We start from the raw sequence: 19,872 nt of genomic DNA, 5'->3' as shown, positions 1-19,872 counted from the left end.
TTTGTAACCACTTCTCTCAATGCCATTTTCTCGTCACTGCACCCTGATCGTTGAGCTCGATGTTTCGATCGCCTCCTCCACAGGGAGTGATACCAACCAGCCAACATCCTGCTCTGCCTGCCGCAGTGTTACAGAGCGATGGGCTGCACAGCTTCCATCCATGGCTGACTGCAGGAAGTCCAGAAATCCAAGTACAGAGATAACCATGCAATTCAGTGTATCAAGGCACATCAATATTAAAATAGTTATTCATACGTAACAAGTAATTTTCAATCTCAAATGGCATGGTCGAAAAGCTGAAATTACTGCTCGATTTGTGAATTACCACTGGCTTCAGAAACCATCAGCAGCACCACTAAAGTTAAACAAAGGGAACAATATGCAAACGGAGGATTTCACCAGTTGCAGCACTAGCAATAATTTATCGGTTCACAGGAAAGATCAACATCAGACACAAATTATGATATAAAACATTTCAACCCTATCCATTGTGTACACAGTCCATCAAAGCTGCTTCTTTACAGTAAATGTTGAAACCAATATATAGAAAGAACGGATTTAATCAAGTTAATCTTTGCCGCCTGGGCCTGAACCAGAAATGGCATCAATCACCTTGAAATTCACATTAAACACTTGATCTGGGCAGAATGTTTACTTTCAATACCAGTAGTCAAAGAGGGAGACTGATCGTCAACATGTCACCACCTTGCTAAGCAGGGGAACCTGTCCCCGTGTTTGTTCCCAGGTTTGCCTTATTGCATTCCTTGTGTTAGTAAAAAGAATACTGATTCTCCACAGCTCGTATTCGGTTCCTTGTCACATCACTATCATGGTAGTCCTGCGAGATTGCAGCCGGAGGTTGCAGTAGCCGCTCCGAGTTGTGGGCAGTGACCGCAGCCTCCAGCCTGTGCGCCATTGATGGGTCTTCAGCCTGGGCAACGGCTTGAAGGTTCCCACCTACCGCGCTGGTAAAGTAGTGTTGGGACTGAAGGACGTCACTCCTGGAGTTGGCTTGTGTCGGGGCACTGGGTGAAGGTGCACTCATTTCTGTAAAGGATAAAAACATGGATGACACATTTCTTGTATAAAGAGTACTGGGGTTTTCAAAATAAAGATAACAATAGAATGAAAGGTTGCAGATGCTCTCTGGGTCCCCAAATGCTTCATGTTTTTGTCAATGTGGTGATGTTGCAGTCCAATCTCTTTGCAAAGAAGGCAAGGAAGGATGAGGGAACCACATACCTGTTTAGTTTTATTTTTAGAGATACATTGTGGAAACAGGCCCTTCAGCCCACTGAGCCCGTGACGACCAGCGACCCACTACACTAGTTCTATTCAACATATAGCGGACAATTTACAAAAGCCAATTAACCTACATACCCGCACATCTGTGTAGTGTGGGAGGAAACCGGAGCACTCCGGAGAAAACCCATGCAGTCACAGGGAGAACATCCAACCTCCATACAGACAGCACCCAGTCAGCATCGAACCAGGGTCTTTGGCACTGTAAGGCAGCAGCTCTACTGCTGTGCCACTCTGCCATGATCTATAATTATTCCAAAATGCTGCTGAGCTCATTCCTCCCTCTGATATCCCAGCCTGGAAAATCACCACAGATGCTGATCACTCTGAAGAAATGATTGCTGATGGCAATCTCTGCTCTTATTTTATCCGTCTCTGCCAATGACCACTGTGACCTGTAATCATTGGTGTAATTGGAATAAAAGGCCATGATAACATCTGCAGCTGCACAGGATCTTGATCGGTTGGCCAGGTGGGCTGAGGAATGGTTGATGGAATTTAATAAAGAGAAATGTAAGTTGTTGCATTTTGCAAAGTCTAACATGGCCAGGACCTACGCAGGACCTAACATGCACAGGACTTACACAACGAATGGTAGGGGTCTTGGGATTGTTGTGGAGCAGAGGGATCCAGAAGTGCAGGGTACATAGTTCCTTCAAGGTGGGTCACAAGTAGATAGGGTAGTTAAAATAGCATTTGGCTCGTTGGCCTTCATCAGTCAGAGTATTGACGAAAGAAGTTGGGAGGTCATGTTACAGTTATATATGACATTGGTGAGGCCGCATTTAGAGTATTGTGTTCCATTCTGAGCACCATGTTATAGGAAACATGTTGTTAAGTTGGAAAGGGCACAGAGGAAATTTACAAGGATATTGCCAGGACTCGAGGGTCTGAGATATAGGGAGAGGTTGAGCAGGCTAGGACTTTATTCCTTGGAGCGCAGGAGGATAAGGGGTGATCTTATAGAGGTGTATTAAATAGTATGAGGAATAGATCGGGCAGATGCACAGTCTCTTGCCCAGAGTAAGGAAATCGAGAACCAGAGGACATAGGTTTAAGGTGAAGGGGAAAATATTTAAAAAGAATCTGGGTAACTTTTTCACACAATGGGTGGTGGGTGTATGGAACAAGCTGCCAGAGGAGGTGGTTGAGGCAGGAACTATCGCAATGTTTAAGAAACAATTAGGCAGGTACATGGAAGGACAGATTTTGGGATATATGGGCCAAATGCAGGCAAATGGGACTAGTGTAGATGGGACATGTTGGTCGTTGTGGGAAAATTGAGCTGAATGGTCTGTTTCCACGCTGTATGACTCTGTGCCACGCCATGGACATCAATGTTTCTGCTTCTATTGCTAAGCCTTTGTAATATCCAGAGCTTGCAGCGCGCACTAGCAATAGAAGCAGGAGGCCACCGGTCACACCATCTTGCCCACTCCATCTTTCAATAACATCTTGGCTGACCTTCTATCTCACAATCCTTTACCTGCACAATCCACATATCTGTTGATTCCCTCAATAGCTAACAATCTATCTGCATCTGAATTAAAGCTTCTTTAACGTCCCAAATGTGTTGAATAGAACAAGTGTACAGGTGATCGTAGTCGGTGTGGACTTGGTGGGCTGAAGGGCCTGTTTCTATGCTGTACCGCTATACAAAATTACTGAGGAAGATCAGCAATGATCCTGACCAGTTCTACTCTCTCTCATGTTGGCATGTACTGTACCACATACTTCCATTTCTTTAAATCAGTGGCTTTTGTGGAGGTGTGGAGGTGACGAGGTGCCAGGATGACCAGTTTAGTTTAGAGACACAGCGCGGAAACAGGCCCTTCGGCCCACCGAGTCAGCTCCGAACAACAATCCCACAGCATTATCCTACACGAAGGACAATTTATAATTGTTACTGAAGCCAATTAACCTACAAACCTGTACGTCTTTGGAGTGTGGCAGGAAACCGGAGCACCCAAGTGAATCCCACACAGTCACGGGGAGAACGTACAAACTCTGTACAGACAGCACCCGTAATCAGGATTGAACCTGGGTCTCTTGCGCTGTGAGGCAGCCCTAGTTAAGCAGGTGCTCAGGAACTTGCACACATCTTTGAAGTTATTCAGTGAAGGTGAACATGCACACAGAATATGTGGTGGAAGCACTGCTTGCTTGGCTGCACTATTATTCAGCTAGACCTTGTTCTGCACCCCTTCAAAACCACCACAGCTTTCTGAAGATGGGTCTCGACCCAAAACATCACCCATTCCTTCTCTCCAGAGATGCTGCGTTCCGCTGAGTTACTCCAGCATTTTGTATCGATCTACATTCACGGGCTGTTGTACCAAGTGTGTGTGCTTCAAGACTTCTGTCACCTATTTGTTCAACACTGGCCTGGGGGCAAGGCCAGCATTGTATCTGCATTTTAAAAGTGGTTATACTCAACAGTCTGAAGAAGGGTCCCAACTCAAAACATCATCTGTCCATTTCCTTCCACAGAATGAATCTCTGACTCTGACATATTGCCTGACCCACTGTCTACCTGTTTTTAATGGATGTTGTATTTAACCTCTAAATCTTGTTGCTCCTAGTCATAGAGTCATAGAGTCCTACAGCACAGAAAAAGGCCATTCGGCCCATCGTGTCCGTGCCGCCCGTTACCAAACACAGTCTAATTTTAATCCCATTTTCCCGCATTTGGACCGTAGCCCTGAATGTTGTAGCATTTCAAGTGCCCATCCAAATGCCTCTTAAACGTTGTGAGTGTTCCCGCCTCCACCACCACCCCAGGCAGTGAGTTCCAGACTCCAACCACCCTCTGGGTGAAAAAGTTCTTTCTCACATCCCCCCAAAACCTCCCTCCCCTTACCCTGTATCTATGTCCCCTCGTTGTTGAACCTTCCACCAGTGGAAGAAGTTCCCCGCCATCTACCTTATCTATGCCCCTCATGATCTTGTACACCTCGATCATGTCCCCTCTCAGCCTTCTCTGCTCCAGGGAAAACAACCCCAGTATGCTCAGTCTCTCCTCATCCCTGGCAGCATCCTGGTGAATCTCCTCTGCACCCTCTCCAAAGCTATCACATCCTTTCTATAATGTGGTGACCAGAACTGTACACAATACTCCAGCTGTGGCCTCACCAGTGTTCTGTACAATTCCATCATTACCCCCCTACTTTTATATTCGATGCCCCGGCTAATGAAGGCCAGTACCCCATATGCCTTTTTGACCACCCTGTCGACCTGTCCTGCTGCCTTCAAGGACTTGTGTACCTGTACTCCAAGGTCCCTCTGTACCCCTGTCTTCCCTAGGGTCCTTCCATTCATGGTGTACTCCCTCTCCAAGTTATTCCTGCCAAAGTGCATCACCTCGCACTTTTCAGGATTAAATTCCATCTGCCACTGCTCCGCCCATCTGACCATTTTATCTATATCTTCCTGCAGCTTGCAGATCCCTTCCTCGCTATTCACCACCCCCCCTAACTTTGTGTCATCTGCAAACTTGCTGATCATGCCCTGTACGTTGACATCCAGATTATTAATGTAGATTACAAACAGTAAGGGACCCAACACCGATCCCTGCGGCATCCCACTGGACACCGGCCTCCAGTCACAGAAGCCACCTTCTACCATCACCCTCTGCCTTCTATCACTATGCTCCTGCACCATTTAAAAATATTCTGGTCTTTCTTGCCCTCAGAATGGACGACAATTTTCCTCCAAATTCCATTAACCGCAGTTTTACACTTTCAACCATCAGTAACATGTTGAAATTGTACAGGGCATTGGTGAGGCCGAATCTGGAGTATGGTATGCAGTTCTGGTCGCCAAATTATAGGAAGGATGTCGACAAAATGGAGAGGGTACAGAGGAGATTTACTAGAATGTTGCCTGGGTTTCAGCACTTAGGCTACAGAGAGAGGTTGAATAGGTTGGGTCTTTATTCTTTGGAGCGTAGAAGGTTGAGGGGGGACTTGATAGAGGTTTTTAAAATTTTGAGAGGGACGGACAGAGTTGACGTGGGTAGGCTTTTCCCTTTGAGAGTGGGGAAGATTCCAACAAGGGGACATAGCTTCAGAATTGAGGGACAAAGGTTTAGGGGTAACATGAGGGGGAACTTCTTTACTCAGAGGGTTGTGGCTGTATGGAATGGGCTTCCGGTGGAAGTGGTGGAGGCTGGCTCGATTTTATTATTTAAGAGTAAATTGGATAGGTATATGGATAGGAGGGGATTGGAGGGTTATGGTCTGAGTGCAGGTAGATGAGACTAGGTCAGGGAGAATGGTCGGCGTGGACTGGTAGGGCCGGACAGGCCTGTTTCCATGCTGTAGTTGTTATATGTTATATGTTATATATGTTAACACAGTCATAGAGCAGTCTAAGCCACTGCCTGCGTGCTCCGGGGACCCGGGTATGATCCTGAGTTCCGGTACTGTCTGTGTGGGGTTTGCACGTTCTCCCTGTGACCGCATGGGTGTCCATGGGTGCTCCAGTTTCCTCCTACATCTGAAAAGGTGTACGAGTTGGTAGGTTAATCAACAGCTGTAAGTTGCCTGTAGTGTGTAGGTGAGTGGCAGGCTCTGGGGGAGTGGATGAGAACGAGGGAGAATAAAACAGGATTAGTGTGTGTTTAGTGTAAATTGGGATTGATGGTCAGCACCTAGTGTTTGTTTCGATGCTGCATTGCCCTCTCTCTGCCTCTATGAAATGAGAGAGAATGGGACAATGCAAATCCCAGGAGTTGGCCAGGATTCAATGGACCAAATATCCTCCTTGCATAATGTAATGAAATGTAACTATTGTATAATGCCAGCCAAGGATAGTGACACAAACACAGAGGGATAGTTCTTGATTTCTTCATCTAAATTTTTGATAATTCCCATGAAAAGCTCTGTCTCCGACTGAGATTCCAGGAAGATCCATTCTTCCCACTAGTACATCTGCATGGAACATACCCAGTTCTCTCCGCCTATCAGCAACTAATTCCCGATCCAAGTCAATGGTTTGCCTCCAATTCTGTGCCCCTCTGACCAGCCTCTTGTTTGGGTGGGCCAGTGTCTGTGCTGTCATTCAATGGAGGTGTAGATGATTAGAAGCATGAATCCACCTTGATCTCCAGGCTCTATGAAGATAGCAGATGACGTGGTATGGTATATAAGCACAGCTATGCAGTTAGGCTACTGTGACTTCATGCAGTTTTATGCACTCAACACAGTGCATATGGACATGTTGATGTAAGATATCATGAAGTATTTAAGTAATGTGATACGTACCCCTCCAAACTCTGCATCCCAAGGCCTTTGAGAGGCTCCCTCCCAAATAAATCAATAAAGATCTCTTCAGGGTCTGGGAGAGGGTCCAATTATGTTGCACTCTGTCCTATTTTGTACAAATATTGCCTTTAAATATAAAAACAGTGTGAATTAAGGACAGGCCCTTTCATTCCCTTTGCCATTGTGGCATGTGGAATTTAATTTACATTATCTTGCCTTGCATTTCCTAAACTACGACATCCTCAAAACTGTTTCATGTGAATGAGTGTTCCTTGAGAGAGTGTTCCTCCCTGACCATAAATGGCTTGTGGTTATCTTGCACTCGATTGTGAGATCTTTGACTTATCTTTGAGTTCATTGTGAAGCTGTATGATGTTGGTGACCTCTGATCCACTCCTCTTGGTGGCTTCAGTTGTGTTGCTCTCCTTTGGCATCATTGGCTACATGGCATCACACTGCTGGAACTGCTGAGCAGGACTTCCAGCTGTGGCTCGATCTTGTCCATGAAGTAGTGTAGTCTTAGATAGACACTAAAAGCTGGAGTAACACAGCAGGACAGGCAGCATCTCTGGAGAGAAGGAATGGGTGATGTTTCAGGTTGAGACCCTTCTGCAGACTGAAGGGTCTCGACCCGAAACGTCACCCATTCCTTCTCTCCAGAGATGCTGCCTGTCCCGCTGTGTTACTCCAGCTTTTTGTGTCTATCTTCAGTTTAAACCAGCATCTGCAGTTCCTTCTTACAAAGTAATATGGACTTGCCAACTATATTCACAGACCTCATCCATGAATTTGGCTTAAGCAGGTCACTTGCTGAGTTGACATGTATCAACGGTGGTTCATTAACACAATGGCACGACTCAAACCACCACCCTGCAATATAAACACTGTGCACTTACTGTCCGTTAAATGAAGTAGATCAATAATAAAAAAGAACAGGATTGTTAGCCACGAGTGGACGCTGAAAGGCAAGGCTGAGAACCAACAAACAGGCAAAATGTGTAGGAACTGTAGATGCTGGTTTAAACCGATGATAGACACAAAATGCTGGAGTAACTCAGCAGGTCAGGCAGCATCTCTGGAGGAAAGGAATAGGTGACGTTTCAGGTCAAGACCCATCTGCTGACTGAGAGTTAGGTGAAAGGGTATTAGAGATATAGACAGTGATGTAGAGCGATATAGAAGAAATGAATGAAAGATATGCAAAAATAGTAACGACAATAAAGGAAACAGGCCATTGTTAGCTGTGGCTTAGGTGAGAACAAGTACAGATAATGAAACAATGAGTGCCAAACACTTGAATTTCCCTTCCCATTCCCACACTGATCTTTCTGTCCTAGGTCTCCATTTTCAGAGTGAGGTCAAATGCAAATTGGAGGAACAGCACCTCATATTTCACTTGGGCAGCTCACAGCCCAGTGGTATGATTAGTTGATTTCTCTAACTTCAAGTAACCCTTACATTCCCTCTCTCTCCATCCCTCCTTCACCCAAGTCGTTGTATTAGCTTCAAAGTTGTCTTGTTGAGTCTCATTGTCTGTAACTCGTTCTCACCTAGGCCACAGCTAACAATGGCCTGTTTCCTTTATCATCGTTACTTGTTTTTTCTATTCCTTTTTTTGTTGCTAGAGATGCTGTCTGACCCGCTGAGTTACTGCAGCATTTTGTCTCACTTGAGCCAAGTCTGGACAGGGAGCAGGCGGCACTGACCGATACAGCTTCCTGTGGGCAGTGAAAGGAACAGTGTGTGGAATACAGGACCCATTAGTTCCATGGGGAGATTAATACTTGGGTAAGCCTTAACATTGTTCAGCATTTACTGAAAGCTACATCATTTTTCAACCACCAACAGTCTTGTAGTTGAAATGTCGAAACAAGGAGCTTCAGATGGTGGTTTATGCCAAAGATAGACACAAAATGCAGGAGTGACCTAGCAAGTCACACAGCATCTCTGGAGAAAAAGGTTTGGATGATGTTTCAGATCAGGACTGTGCTTCAAACTGAAAGTAGGTGATAAGGGGGGGGGGGGCACAAGTATTAAGTATTTAATTTTAAGTAACTTCTACTTTCTCCCCTCACCCCTTGCCCCTACCCCAGTCGCTTTACCAGTGCTCCACATTGTTTTCCTCTTGAGATCACACCTTCCTGAGCCAACAATGGGCCCACCAGGGCACCACCCAGCCTAAGGTCATCTGCTGCCAGCCCTGATTGGTCTGGTCTTTCCTCACCTCCAGCTCTTCACACTCCCCCTCCCCCACTCCCCCTCCGCCCCCCAACCCTCTACTTTCAGTTTGAAGAAGGGTCCCGACCCAAAACGTCGCCCATCACCTTTTCTCCAGAGATGCTGCCTGACCCATTGAGCTACTCCAGCACTTATAGTTGATCTCTGTCGTTGCCTTCGGGGAAGCTTTGGCTGGGAGGGCACAAGTATAACCTCCAGATGATGGAACTCCTGGTGCTGCAGAGAGTTGAGTTATTGCCACCAGAGGAACACCTTGCCTGATATGAGCAGACATAGAAGATAGACACAAAGTGCGGGTCAGGCAGCATCTCTGAAGAAAAGGAATAGGTGATGTTTCATGTCGAGACCCTTCTTCAGACAGAGTCAGAGGAGAGGGAAACTAGAGGCATGAAAAGGTGCAGAACAAATCAGAGCCGGCACCGATGACTGAGGACTGGTGGAGCCCACAATGGGCCATTGTTGGCTGTGGAAGAGGTAGACTTTGATCAAGTCCCACATGGTAGGCTAGTCCAGAAGGTTAATTACATGGGACTCACGATGTGCTAGGCTTGGTGGTCGGATGGTGGCGAGTGCAGAGATGTTATTCAGATTGAAGACTGACCAGTGGAGTGCCAAAGGGATCAGTTCCTTGGTCCCCTGTTATTTTAGTTTAGTTTAGTTTAGAGATACAGCGCGGAAACAGGCCCTTTGACCTACCAAGTCCGCACCGACCAGCAATCCCCGCACATTAACAATATGTTACACACACAAAGGAATTTTATTTTTTACATTTTACATTTATACCAAGCCAATTAACATACAAATGTACGTCTCTGGAGTGTGGGAGGAAACCAAAGATCTTGGCGAAAACCCACGCAAGTCATGAGGAGAATGTATAGATAGCACCCGTAGTCAGGATCGAACCCAGATCTCTGGCGCAGTAAGGCAGTGGGGTCACGATGGCACAGCAGTAGACTTGCTGCCTTACAGTGAATGCAGCGCCAGAGACCCGGGTTTGAACCAGACTACGGGTGCTGTCTGTACGTGGTTTGTACGTTCTCCCCGTGACCTGCGTGGGTTTTCTGCGACATATTTGGTTTCCTTCCACACTTCAAAGACGTATAAGTTTGTAGGTAAATTGGCTTGGTAAATGTAAAAATTGTCCCTCGTGGGTGTAGGATAGTGTTAATGTGCGGTGATCGCTGGTCGGCGCGGACCCGGTGGGCCAAAGGGCCTGTTTCCATACTGTATCTCTAAACTAAACTCAACCGCTGTGCCACCATGCTGCCCATCATCAAGTTAAACATTTGGATGACAACGTTGTTAATAAGTTTACGGATGACACCAAATGTTTTAGTGTAGTGGCCAATGAACAGGGTACTGATTCTGGATGATCAGCCATGATCGTATTGAATGGCAGTGCTGGCTCAAAGGGCCGAATGCCCTTCTCCTGCACCAATTTTTCTGTGTTTCCATTTCTTTCTAAGGCTCTCGAAAATTCCAAAGAGATTTATATGAACTAAGGAAGTAGAGAGCAGCAGATGGAATTGAACCTGGACAATTGCTGGGTGTTGCAATTTGGTAAGTGAAATCAGAAGGACACAGTGTAAATGGGAGGGCTCTGGCGTGTGTTGCAGAACAGAGGCACAGGGGAGTATAAGCACATAGTTATTTGAAAGTGGCGACACTGGTAGACAAGATGGTGAAGAAGGCATTTGACATGCTTCCCTTATTTACTCAGGACATTGAGTTGAGTTGTGACTCAGACTGAGAGTGTGCAAGTCATTGAGGGGCACTGCACTCGTAGTTGTGCTCAGACAGATGGGATTAAGCTGGAGAAACTTGCAGAAGAGATTCACCAGGATGTTATCATGTGGCCACCTCTTTTATTGCAGGGTGGGGGAGTCTAAAACTAGAGGGCATACATTTAAACTGAGGGGAAAATGTAAGAGATGTGAGGGGCAGTGTTTGCAGAAGGTGGTGGTAATGTGGAACAGGTTGCCAGAGAAAACTGTGGAAGTGGGGACCATTATGATGTTTAAAATGCATTCAGACAGGTGCATGGATAAGAAAGGGACAGAGGAATATGGGATCTGGGGCAGAGGTGACCTGTACGTGAGGGATGGGTCACACTTGATCTTTAGGGGCACCAACATCCTTGCAGGGACGTTTGCTAGAGCTACTTGAGAGGGTTTAAACTAGAATACAATACGATAGGACTTTATTTATCCCAGGAGGGAAATTGATCTGCCCAGTCATTAAAAACACAAAATACATGAAACATGAAATTAAAGTGACGAGCGGAAAGGATTGGGGAGGGGAAGGGGAGTCAGTCTACCCACGACAGCAGGGGGAGGAGTTGTACGGTTTGATAGCCACAGGGAAGAAGTATCTCCTGTGGCGTTCTGTGCTGCATCTTGGTGGAACCAGTCTGTTGCTGAAGGTGCTCCTCAGGTTGACCAGTGTGTCATGGAGGGGGTGAGCTGTATTGTCCAAGATGCTCCGCAGTTTGAGGAGCATCCTCCCCTCCAAGACCATCTCCCTTGAATCCACCTCCACCCCCAGGACGGCAGCGAAGAAGATGGCACTGGCTGCCACCGATTGGCTGCCACCGAAGGAGCGGAGCGTTCTCTGCAGGCAGCGGGGTGGGAATGGCAGGGGGTGGGAAGCAGAGCAACAGGTCATGATGAGAAAGTGGAGATTATGACAAGTAAGCCTCAAAGGAAGGACAGACAGGGAGTGGTTCATGAATATGGGGATAATTAATGGCAATTTAATGTGCATTTACTTTAATGTAAGTATTGTGGATAAAGCTGATGAAGGTAGAGCCTGGATTAGAGTTTGGAATAAAGATGTTGTGGCCATTACGGAAACTTGTTTGCGAGAAAGACACGACTGGCAGCTCCATGTGCCTGGGTTTCGATGTTACAGATGAGATAGAGAGGGGGGTAAAAGAGGTGGAGGAGTTGCTTTGGTAATGAGGGGGAATGTCACGGCGATACTCAGAGAGGACGTACTGGAGGGTACGTCTACCGAGGCGTTATGTGTGTTGAGCTCAAAAATAAGAAAGGAGCAATTACTCTCATGGGATTATATTATAGGCCACATAATAGCCAGTGGGAGATAGAGGATCGGATATGTATACAGATTATGGAAGGATGCAAGAACCACAGGGTTGTTGTAGTGGGTGATTTTTTATGTAAATGTAGATTGGTTGGTGAGTAAGTTTGCTGATGACACCAAAATTAGGGGATTTGCAGACAGTGAGGATGGCTGTCAGAAAATACAGTGGGGTATAGATCAGCTGCAGAAATAGGCAGAGAAATGGCAGATGGAGTTTAACCTGAGCAACTATGAGGTGATGCAGGTTGAAGATAAGGCAATTGCAGTTACTGGCAAGAAACTTAGCGGCATTGATGTGCAGAGGGAGCCTGGAGTCCAAATTCATAATTCACTGAAGGTGGCAGCTCATGTAGTTGATAGGCTGGTAAAGAAGGCATATTGTATGCTTGCCTTCATTGCTAGGGGCATTAAATATAAGAGTCAGGAGGACATGATGCAGTTCTATAAGACTTTGGTTAGGCTGCAGTTTGGTGTATTGTGTGCAGTTCTGGTCACCCATTATAGGAAGGATGTGGAGGCTTTGGAGAGGGTGCAAAGGAGATTCAAAAGAATGTTGACTCAAAATGCTGGAGTAACTCAGCAGGACAGGCAGCATCTCTGGAGAGAAGGAATGGGTGACGTTTCGGGTTGAGCCCCTTCTTCAGACTGTTCCTTCTCTCATTCCTTCACCCATTCCTTCTCTCCAGAGATGCTGTCTGTCCCGCTGAGTTACTCCAGCATTTTGTGTCTATCTTCGATTTAAACCAGCATCTGCAGTTCTTTCCTACACATTTTTACCAGAATGTGGCTGGATTAGAGTGTTTCAAGCAACAGGGAGAGGTCGGACAGATTTGGATTGTTTTCTCTGTAATGTCACAGGTTGAGGGGAGACCTGATAGTAGATTATAAAATGATGAGAGGCATGGATAGGGTAGAAGTTAGAACCTTTTCCCCGGGATGGAAATGTCCATCACTAAAGGGCATGGTTATAAGGTGAGAGGGGGAAGGTTTCATGGAGATGTACGGGGCCTGGACGCACAGAGTGGTGGGGCCTGGACGCACAGAGTGGTGGGGCCTGGACGCACAGAGTGGTGGGGCCTGGACGCACAGAGTGGTGGGGCCTGGACGCACAGAGTGGTGGGGCCTGGACGCACAGAGTGGTGGGGCCTGGACGCACAGAGTGATGGGGCCTGGACGCACAGAGTGGTGGGGCCTGGACGCACTGCCAGGAGTGGTCACAACAGATACAACTCTGGCATTTGAGAGGTTTTTAGATAGACACATGGAAACGCAGGGAAGAGAGGGATATGGATACAGGCAGATAAGATCAGTTTATCGTGGTATCATCTGTGGCACGAACATTGTAAGCCAAAGTCCCTGCCTGTAAGTTCTATATGGGTTGGTCAGCCAGCTAAAAGTAACGTTGGACAAAGAAGGCGGGAAATACCCACTGATTACAGAAAACCCTCGCAATAACGAAACACGGGGCAGGAAAATAGTGTCCGTTATTGCCGATCGTCCACCACAACCAAGTGTGGGGAGGTAAAGTTGAACCCGTTGCAGGGAGGGAAGAAACGCAACAATGGAGGGCCTAAACAAGTGGGAATTCACAGGCTGGGGAGCTGCCCCACATGTGGTGCACCAGAGACGAGCCGCTACTTCATGTTGCTCGCTCTCTCCCCTCCCACAACCAGAAGCTCCCACCACAAGGCCCCAGCTCATTGGGTAACTGGCAGAAGTGGCGGAACGGTGGACCAGGAGCCTCGGTCCGCTATAACCAAAATCCGCTATATGGAGGTCCATTATTGCCTGGGTTTACTGCATTTAAATTCACATCAATAATGCACCCAATCCAGCAGCAATTATGCTCACAGCCGACAGAAGGTGGGCGATGACTGGTGGAGCCTTAAACATCCAGAGTTATTCTGATCAATAATTCACAAACATTATAATTTAAGCACAGACACCCCGCAGCGAGCTTTGCAGAACGTACCTGAGAAGAATTGCGTGACCAGGACGTAGGTGCGGAGCGTGATGTCGGCAGATCCTCCTGACTCCAGGGGAATGGGATGGGTGTGAAAGTGTTTGAGCATATCAAGGATGGACTGAAACCAGAGGTGCTGGACGTGGCACTGGCCTATTTCATTCACCGACAGGCGCAGGTGCTGAGGAAATCAGAAAGAATATCAGAATAAAATTGCAGTTACTACTTGGGCAAAAGGAAACGGCTCAGTATTTATCTGTCAGGCAGTCAACCTGGCACAGTTGCTGTGTCGCCATGCTCTGTTCCACCCACCGCCTTCAGTCACCCATCAAATCTACACACCAGCTCCTAGCAGATCAACCAATCACTCCCATGCCCCCTCTCGCATCTCCTCACCTGCCACTTTGATTCTTTTCCACTTACCCACACTAAAGACAATGTATACGGGCAGATTAACGTAATCGTGTATTTTTAAGATTAGACTTTAGACTTTTGAGATACAACAGGCCCTTCAGCCCACTGAGACCGCGCTGACCAGCGCTCACCCCGTACACAAGCACTATCCTACACACTAGGGACAATTTACAATATTTTTAATGGAGCCAATTAATTTATCAACCTGTACGTCTTTGGAGTGTGGGAGGAAACGGGAGCACCTGGAGAAAACCCATGTGGTCACGGGGAGAACGTACAAACAGCACCCGTAGTCAGGATCAAACCTGGATCTCTGGCGCTGTAAGGCAACAACTGTGCTGCCCCTGTGGGATGTGGGAGAAAACTGTAGAGACACGGGGTAAACCTCGGCACCACACAGGGTTTAAACAAAATTGATGGAATGGGATCCCATGCAGGAGGGTAGGGAAGGGAAACAAAGCAGGTTGAGTGGACAGAATAGGCAGGAGCATAGCAGTGTGTGAGGAAGACAAGAGGCCTGATGGGTAAGGCGGATGAACTCAGGGCGTGGATTGGTACATTATGGTCGTCACGGAAACCTGGCAAAGGGAGTAGGACTGGCACCTTAATGTTCCAGGGTATGGGTGCTGCAGGAGAGATAGAGATGGAGGTAAAAGTGGAAGGGGAGTTGCTTTATTGATTAAGGAGATGTCACAGCAGTAGTCTGAGATTGGGGTACAAACTTAAAGCACACGGTATTGGGGGTTCAGTGTTGAGGTGGATAGAGAATTGGTTTGCGGACAGGAAGCAAAGAGTAGGAATAAACGGGTCCTTTTCGGAATGGCAGGCAGTGACTAGTGGGGTACCGCAAGGCTCAGTGCTGGGACCCCAGTTATTTACAATATATATTAATGATTTGGACGAGGGAATTGATTGCAATATCTCTAAGTTTGTGGATGACACGAAGCTGGGTGGCAGTGTTAGCTGCGAGGGGGATGCTAGAAGGCTACAGAGTGACTTGGATAGATTAGGAGAGTGGGCAAATGCATGGCAGATGCAATATAATGTGGATAAATGTGAGGTTATCCACTTTGGCGGCAAGAACAGGAAAGCAGAGTATTACCTGAATGGTGGCCAATTAGGAAAAGGGGAGATGCAACGTGACCTGGGTGTCATGGTGCACCAGTCATTGAAAGCAAGCGTGCAGGTGCAGCAGGCAGTGAAGAAAGCGAATGGTATGTTAGCATTCATAGCAAGAGGATTTGAGTATAGGAGCAGGGAGGTTTTGCTGCAGATGTACAGGGCCTTGGTGAGACTGCACCTGGAGTATTGTGTACAGTTTTGGTCTCCTAATCTGAGGAAAGACATTCTAGCCTTAGAGGGAGTACAGAGAAGGTTCACCAGATTAATCCCTGGGATGGCAGGACTTTCATATGAAGAAAGACTGGATAGACTAGGCTTATACTCGCTGGAATTTAGAAGACTGAGGGGGGATCTTATTGAAACATATAAAATTCTTAAGGGGTTGGAGAGGCTAGATGCGGGAAGATTGTTCCCGATGTTGGGGAAGTCCAGAACAAGGGGTCACAGCTTAAGGATAAGGGGGAAGTCTTTTAGGACCGAGATGAGAAAACATTTCTTCACACAGAGAGTGGTGAGTCTGTGGAATTCTCTGCCACAGAAGGTAGTTGAGGCCAGTTCATTGGCTATATTTAAGAGGGAGTTAGATGTGGCCCTTGTGCTAAAGGGATCAGGGGGTATGGAGAGAAGGCAGGTACAGGTTACTGAGTTGGATGATCAGCCATGATCATATTGAATGGCAGTGCAGGCTCGAAGGGCCGAATGGCCTACTCCTGCACCTATTTTCTATGTTTCTATGTTTCTATTACTGATGATTTGTCCAGTGAGGCTATATGGGGTGGAGCTGAAAATAAAATAAAAAAGGGAATACACTCACCTTGTTGTGAGTGTATTTATGGCCCCTAAATGGGCAACGGGAATTAGAAGAACAAATATGCCATGAGATTGTCGGGGCTGCAAGACTAATAATTTTGTCATAGTAGGGGATTTTAACTTTCTCAATGTAGACTGGGACTATCATGGTGCCAAGGGCTTAATCGATGAAATTTGTCAAATGTGTTCAGGAAAGATTCCTCAGGCAATATGCAGAGGGCAAGGCAAAGCTTCACCAACTCTGAGGAAATTGGGAAGGCAAGTGACTGAAATGTTCGTGGACGAGCCTTTTGGGACTGGCAACCCCATGTCTATTAGCTTTAAAATAGTTATGGATACGGACAGGGCAGGCCCACAAGATAAAGTTTTGAACTTGGGCAATGCCATCTTTGATGGTATTAGACTGGAACCTGCTCAAGCTGATTGGAGTAGGTTGTTTGCGGGCAAAGAGACTTTGAGAAAGTGGGATGTTTGAAAAAATTGATAGTGAGAGTTCAAGGCAGTTAGAGCGAAGGGCTACACTGTTAGAGTGAAGGGCAAGGCAGGTGGGAAGGAGTAAGGTGGGCAAGGAGTAAGAAAGCTTAGATGACAAGAGAAATTGAGGCTCTGGTCAGGAAAAAGGATGCGTGGGTCAGGTATAGGCAACTGGGATCAAGTGTATTCCTGGAGGAGTTTAGGGGAATGTGGAGCATACCAGAGGAATTTGGGACAGCAAAAAAGGCACAGGAAACTGAAAGGTGATCTTATAGAGGTATATAATTCATGAGGAGATTGGAAAGGGAAAATGTAGAGCAGAGAATTAAGAACCAGAGGACTTAGGTTTAAGATCACCTCATTATGACAGACTTTGTCAATGCTTTACTGAAGTCACTGTAGACAACATCCACTGCCTATCCTCATCAATCACCGTTATCTACCTCTCAAAAAACTCAATCAAGTTAGTAGGACACGACCTGCCATGCACAAAGCCAACCAGAGAGTGTTCCTGATCTACCATTGACCTCATTGGAGACCTTTGCACTATCTTTAATTGGACTTTACCTGGACTTTATCTGCACTAAATGTTATTACCTTGATCCTATATCTGTACACTGTAGACAGATGTGGTGGTGTACAGGTGGCATCGAGACCATCGGTCCACACGAGTAGTGCTGATGGCCACAGACATTGTGGGCCAAAGGTCTGTTCTTGTGCTGAACTGTCCTGTAAATACTATCCCTGAGAACTCTCTCCAATAGCTTCACTACAATTGATGTGATGTTCACCGGCCTATAATTCCCTGAATTATTTTTATTTCCCTTCTCAAACAAAAGGACCAACATTAGCTACTCTCCAGTCCCCTGGGACCTCTCAGTGGTTAGAGAGGATACAAAGATCTTCATCAAGGCCCCCGCATCTCCATTCTTGCCTCACACGTTGAGAACGTACAAATTCCATGCAGAACACTAATAGTCCAGATTGAACGCGGATTTATGGAGTCGCATGCCAGTGCTACCCACTGCACACCACACTGCCCTGGATAAAAAGTAAGCTCTCTCATTGTAGGTCCCGTCCTTTACATTCTCTACCTCTTCCCTACCTCTTCCGACCATCAGAAAAACAGCGTATCTACACGAACCTGCCAACTGATCATTTTTCACACCTCTGGCACATTAGCCTGTATACGATATGTTACCATAGAACTTTATTTATCCCAGGAAGGAAATTGGTCTGCCAACAGTTATAAAACACACCAAGATACATGAAACAGGAAATTAAAGTGACAAGGGGAAAGGATTGGGGATGTGCAAAGATTGGGGAAGGGAGAGAGTGGAGTCAGTCTACTGCACGACAGAAGGGGGAGGAGTTGTAGTTTGATAGCCACAGGGAAGAAGGATCTCCTGTGGCATTCTGTCCTGCATCCTGGTGGACCCAGTCTGTTGCTGAAGGTACTCCTCAGGTTGACCAGTGTTTCATAGAGGGGGTGAGCTGTATTGTCCAAGATGCTCCACAGTTTGAGGAGCATCCTTCTCTCCAAGACCATCTCCCGTGAATCCAACTCCGCTCCCCAGGACGGAGCCAGCCTTCCTGATGAGTATCACACACCTTGTACGTGGTCAGTAATAGAGTGCCAGGCCCCACTGCTGGTGCCAGGCACCCAGTTGGTGCCAAGCCCACAGAAACCGGCCCTTTGACCCGTCATGTCCATACCAACTGCCATGTCCTGATGCCATCGCAACAACCTGGAGCTCAATGCTCTTAAGACAGTGGAATTGATTGTAGACTTTAGGAGAGCTCCCCCTCCCCTCCCCCCACTCACCACCAACAACACCACAGTCACATTTGCGGAGTCATTTAAGTTCCATCATCCCCAGGGACCTTAAATGGGAGGCCATCATTGACTCCACAGTCAAAAAGGCCCAACAGAGGATGTACTTATAACATATAACATACAACAACTACAGCATGGAAACAGTCCTGTCCGGCCCTACCAGTCCACGCCGACCATTCTCCCTGACCTAGTCTCATCTACCTGCACTCAGACCATAACCCTCTAATCCCCTTCTATCCATATACCTATCCAATTTACTCTTAAATAATAAAATCGAGCCAGCCTCCACCACTTCCACCGAAAGCCCATTCCATACAGCCACCACCCTCTGAGTAAAGAAGTTCCCCCTCATGTTACCCCTAAACCTTTGTCCCTCAATTCTGAAGCTATGTCCCCTTGTTGGAATCTTCCCCACTCTCAAAGGGAAAAGCCTACCCACGTCAACTCTGTCCGTCCCTCTCAAAATTTTAAAAACCTCTATCAAGTCCCCCCTCAACCTTCTACGCTCCAAAGAATAAAGACCCAACCTGTTCAACCTCTCTCTGTAGCCTAAGTGCTGAAACCCAGGCAACATTCTAGTAAATCTCCTCTGTACCCTCTCCATTTTGTCGACATCCTTCCTATAATTTGGCAACCAGAACTGCACACCATACTCCAGATTCGGCCTCACCAATGCCCTGTACAATTTTAACATTACATCCCAACTTCTATACTCGATGCTCTGATTTATAAAGGCAAGCATACTAAACGCCTTCTTCACTACCCTATCCACATGAGATTCCACCTTCAGGGAACAATGCACAGTTATTCCCAGATCCCTCTGTTCCACTGCATTCCTCAATTCCCTACCATTTACCCTGTACGTCCTATTTTGATTTGTCCTACCAAAATGCAGCACCTCACACTTATCAGCATTAAACTCCATCTGCCATCTTTCAGCCCACCCTTCCAAAAGGCCCAAGTCTCTCTGTAGACTTTGAAAATCTACCTCACTATCAACTACTCCACCTATCTTAGTATCATCTGCATATTTACTAATCCAATTTGCCACACCATCATCCAGATCATTAATGTAAATGACAAACAACAGTGGACCCAACACAGATCCTTGGGGTACTCCACTAGACACTGGCCTCCAACCTGACATACAATTGTCAACCGTTACCCTCTGGTATCTCCCATTCAGCCATTGATTTAACCTTCTTAATCAACCTACCATGTGGAACCTTGTCAAATGCCTTACTGAAGTCCATATAGACAACATCCACAGCCTTGCCCTTATCAATTTCCCTGGTAACCTCTTCAAAAAATTCAAGAAGATTAGTCAAACATGACCTTCCAGGCAC

The 19,872-nt window shown here is 46.6% G+C and overlaps 1 protein-coding gene across 5 annotated transcripts in view; it reads right to left on the bottom strand.

Annotated features, from left to right (window-relative positions):
* Nucleotides 1-242: 242 nt before the first annotated feature.
* The window catches only part of sh2b2 (SH2B adaptor protein 2), a 92,733-nt gene continuing 73,103 nt past the window's right edge, over nt 243-19,872 (bottom strand). For 3 of the 5 annotated variants that reach the window (XM_078422344.1, XM_078422343.1, XM_078422345.1), the window contains exons 9-10: nt 13,879-14,050; nt 244-1,047 (exon numbers count right to left, since the gene is read on the bottom strand). In XM_078422344.1, coding sequence (XP_078278470.1) covers nt 770-1,047; nt 13,879-14,050 — 450 coding nt within the window. In that variant the 3' untranslated portion in view covers nt 244-769. Of the gene's footprint in view, nt 1,048-6,566; nt 6,693-13,878; nt 14,051-19,872 lie in introns of all 5 variants that reach the window. The other 2 variants (XR_013548940.1, XM_078422347.1) reach the window with 2 other exon arrangements.

Source organism: Rhinoraja longicauda, chromosome 26, assembly GCF_053455715.1.
Source record: "Rhinoraja longicauda isolate Sanriku21f chromosome 26, sRhiLon1.1, whole genome shotgun sequence".
In the NCBI taxonomy this organism is placed as follows: Eukaryota; Metazoa; Chordata; class Chondrichthyes; order Rajiformes; family Arhynchobatidae; genus Rhinoraja; species Rhinoraja longicauda.
The sequence above is the reverse complement of the archived record's forward strand: the minus strand, read 5'-3'. Positions and strand labels throughout refer to the sequence as shown.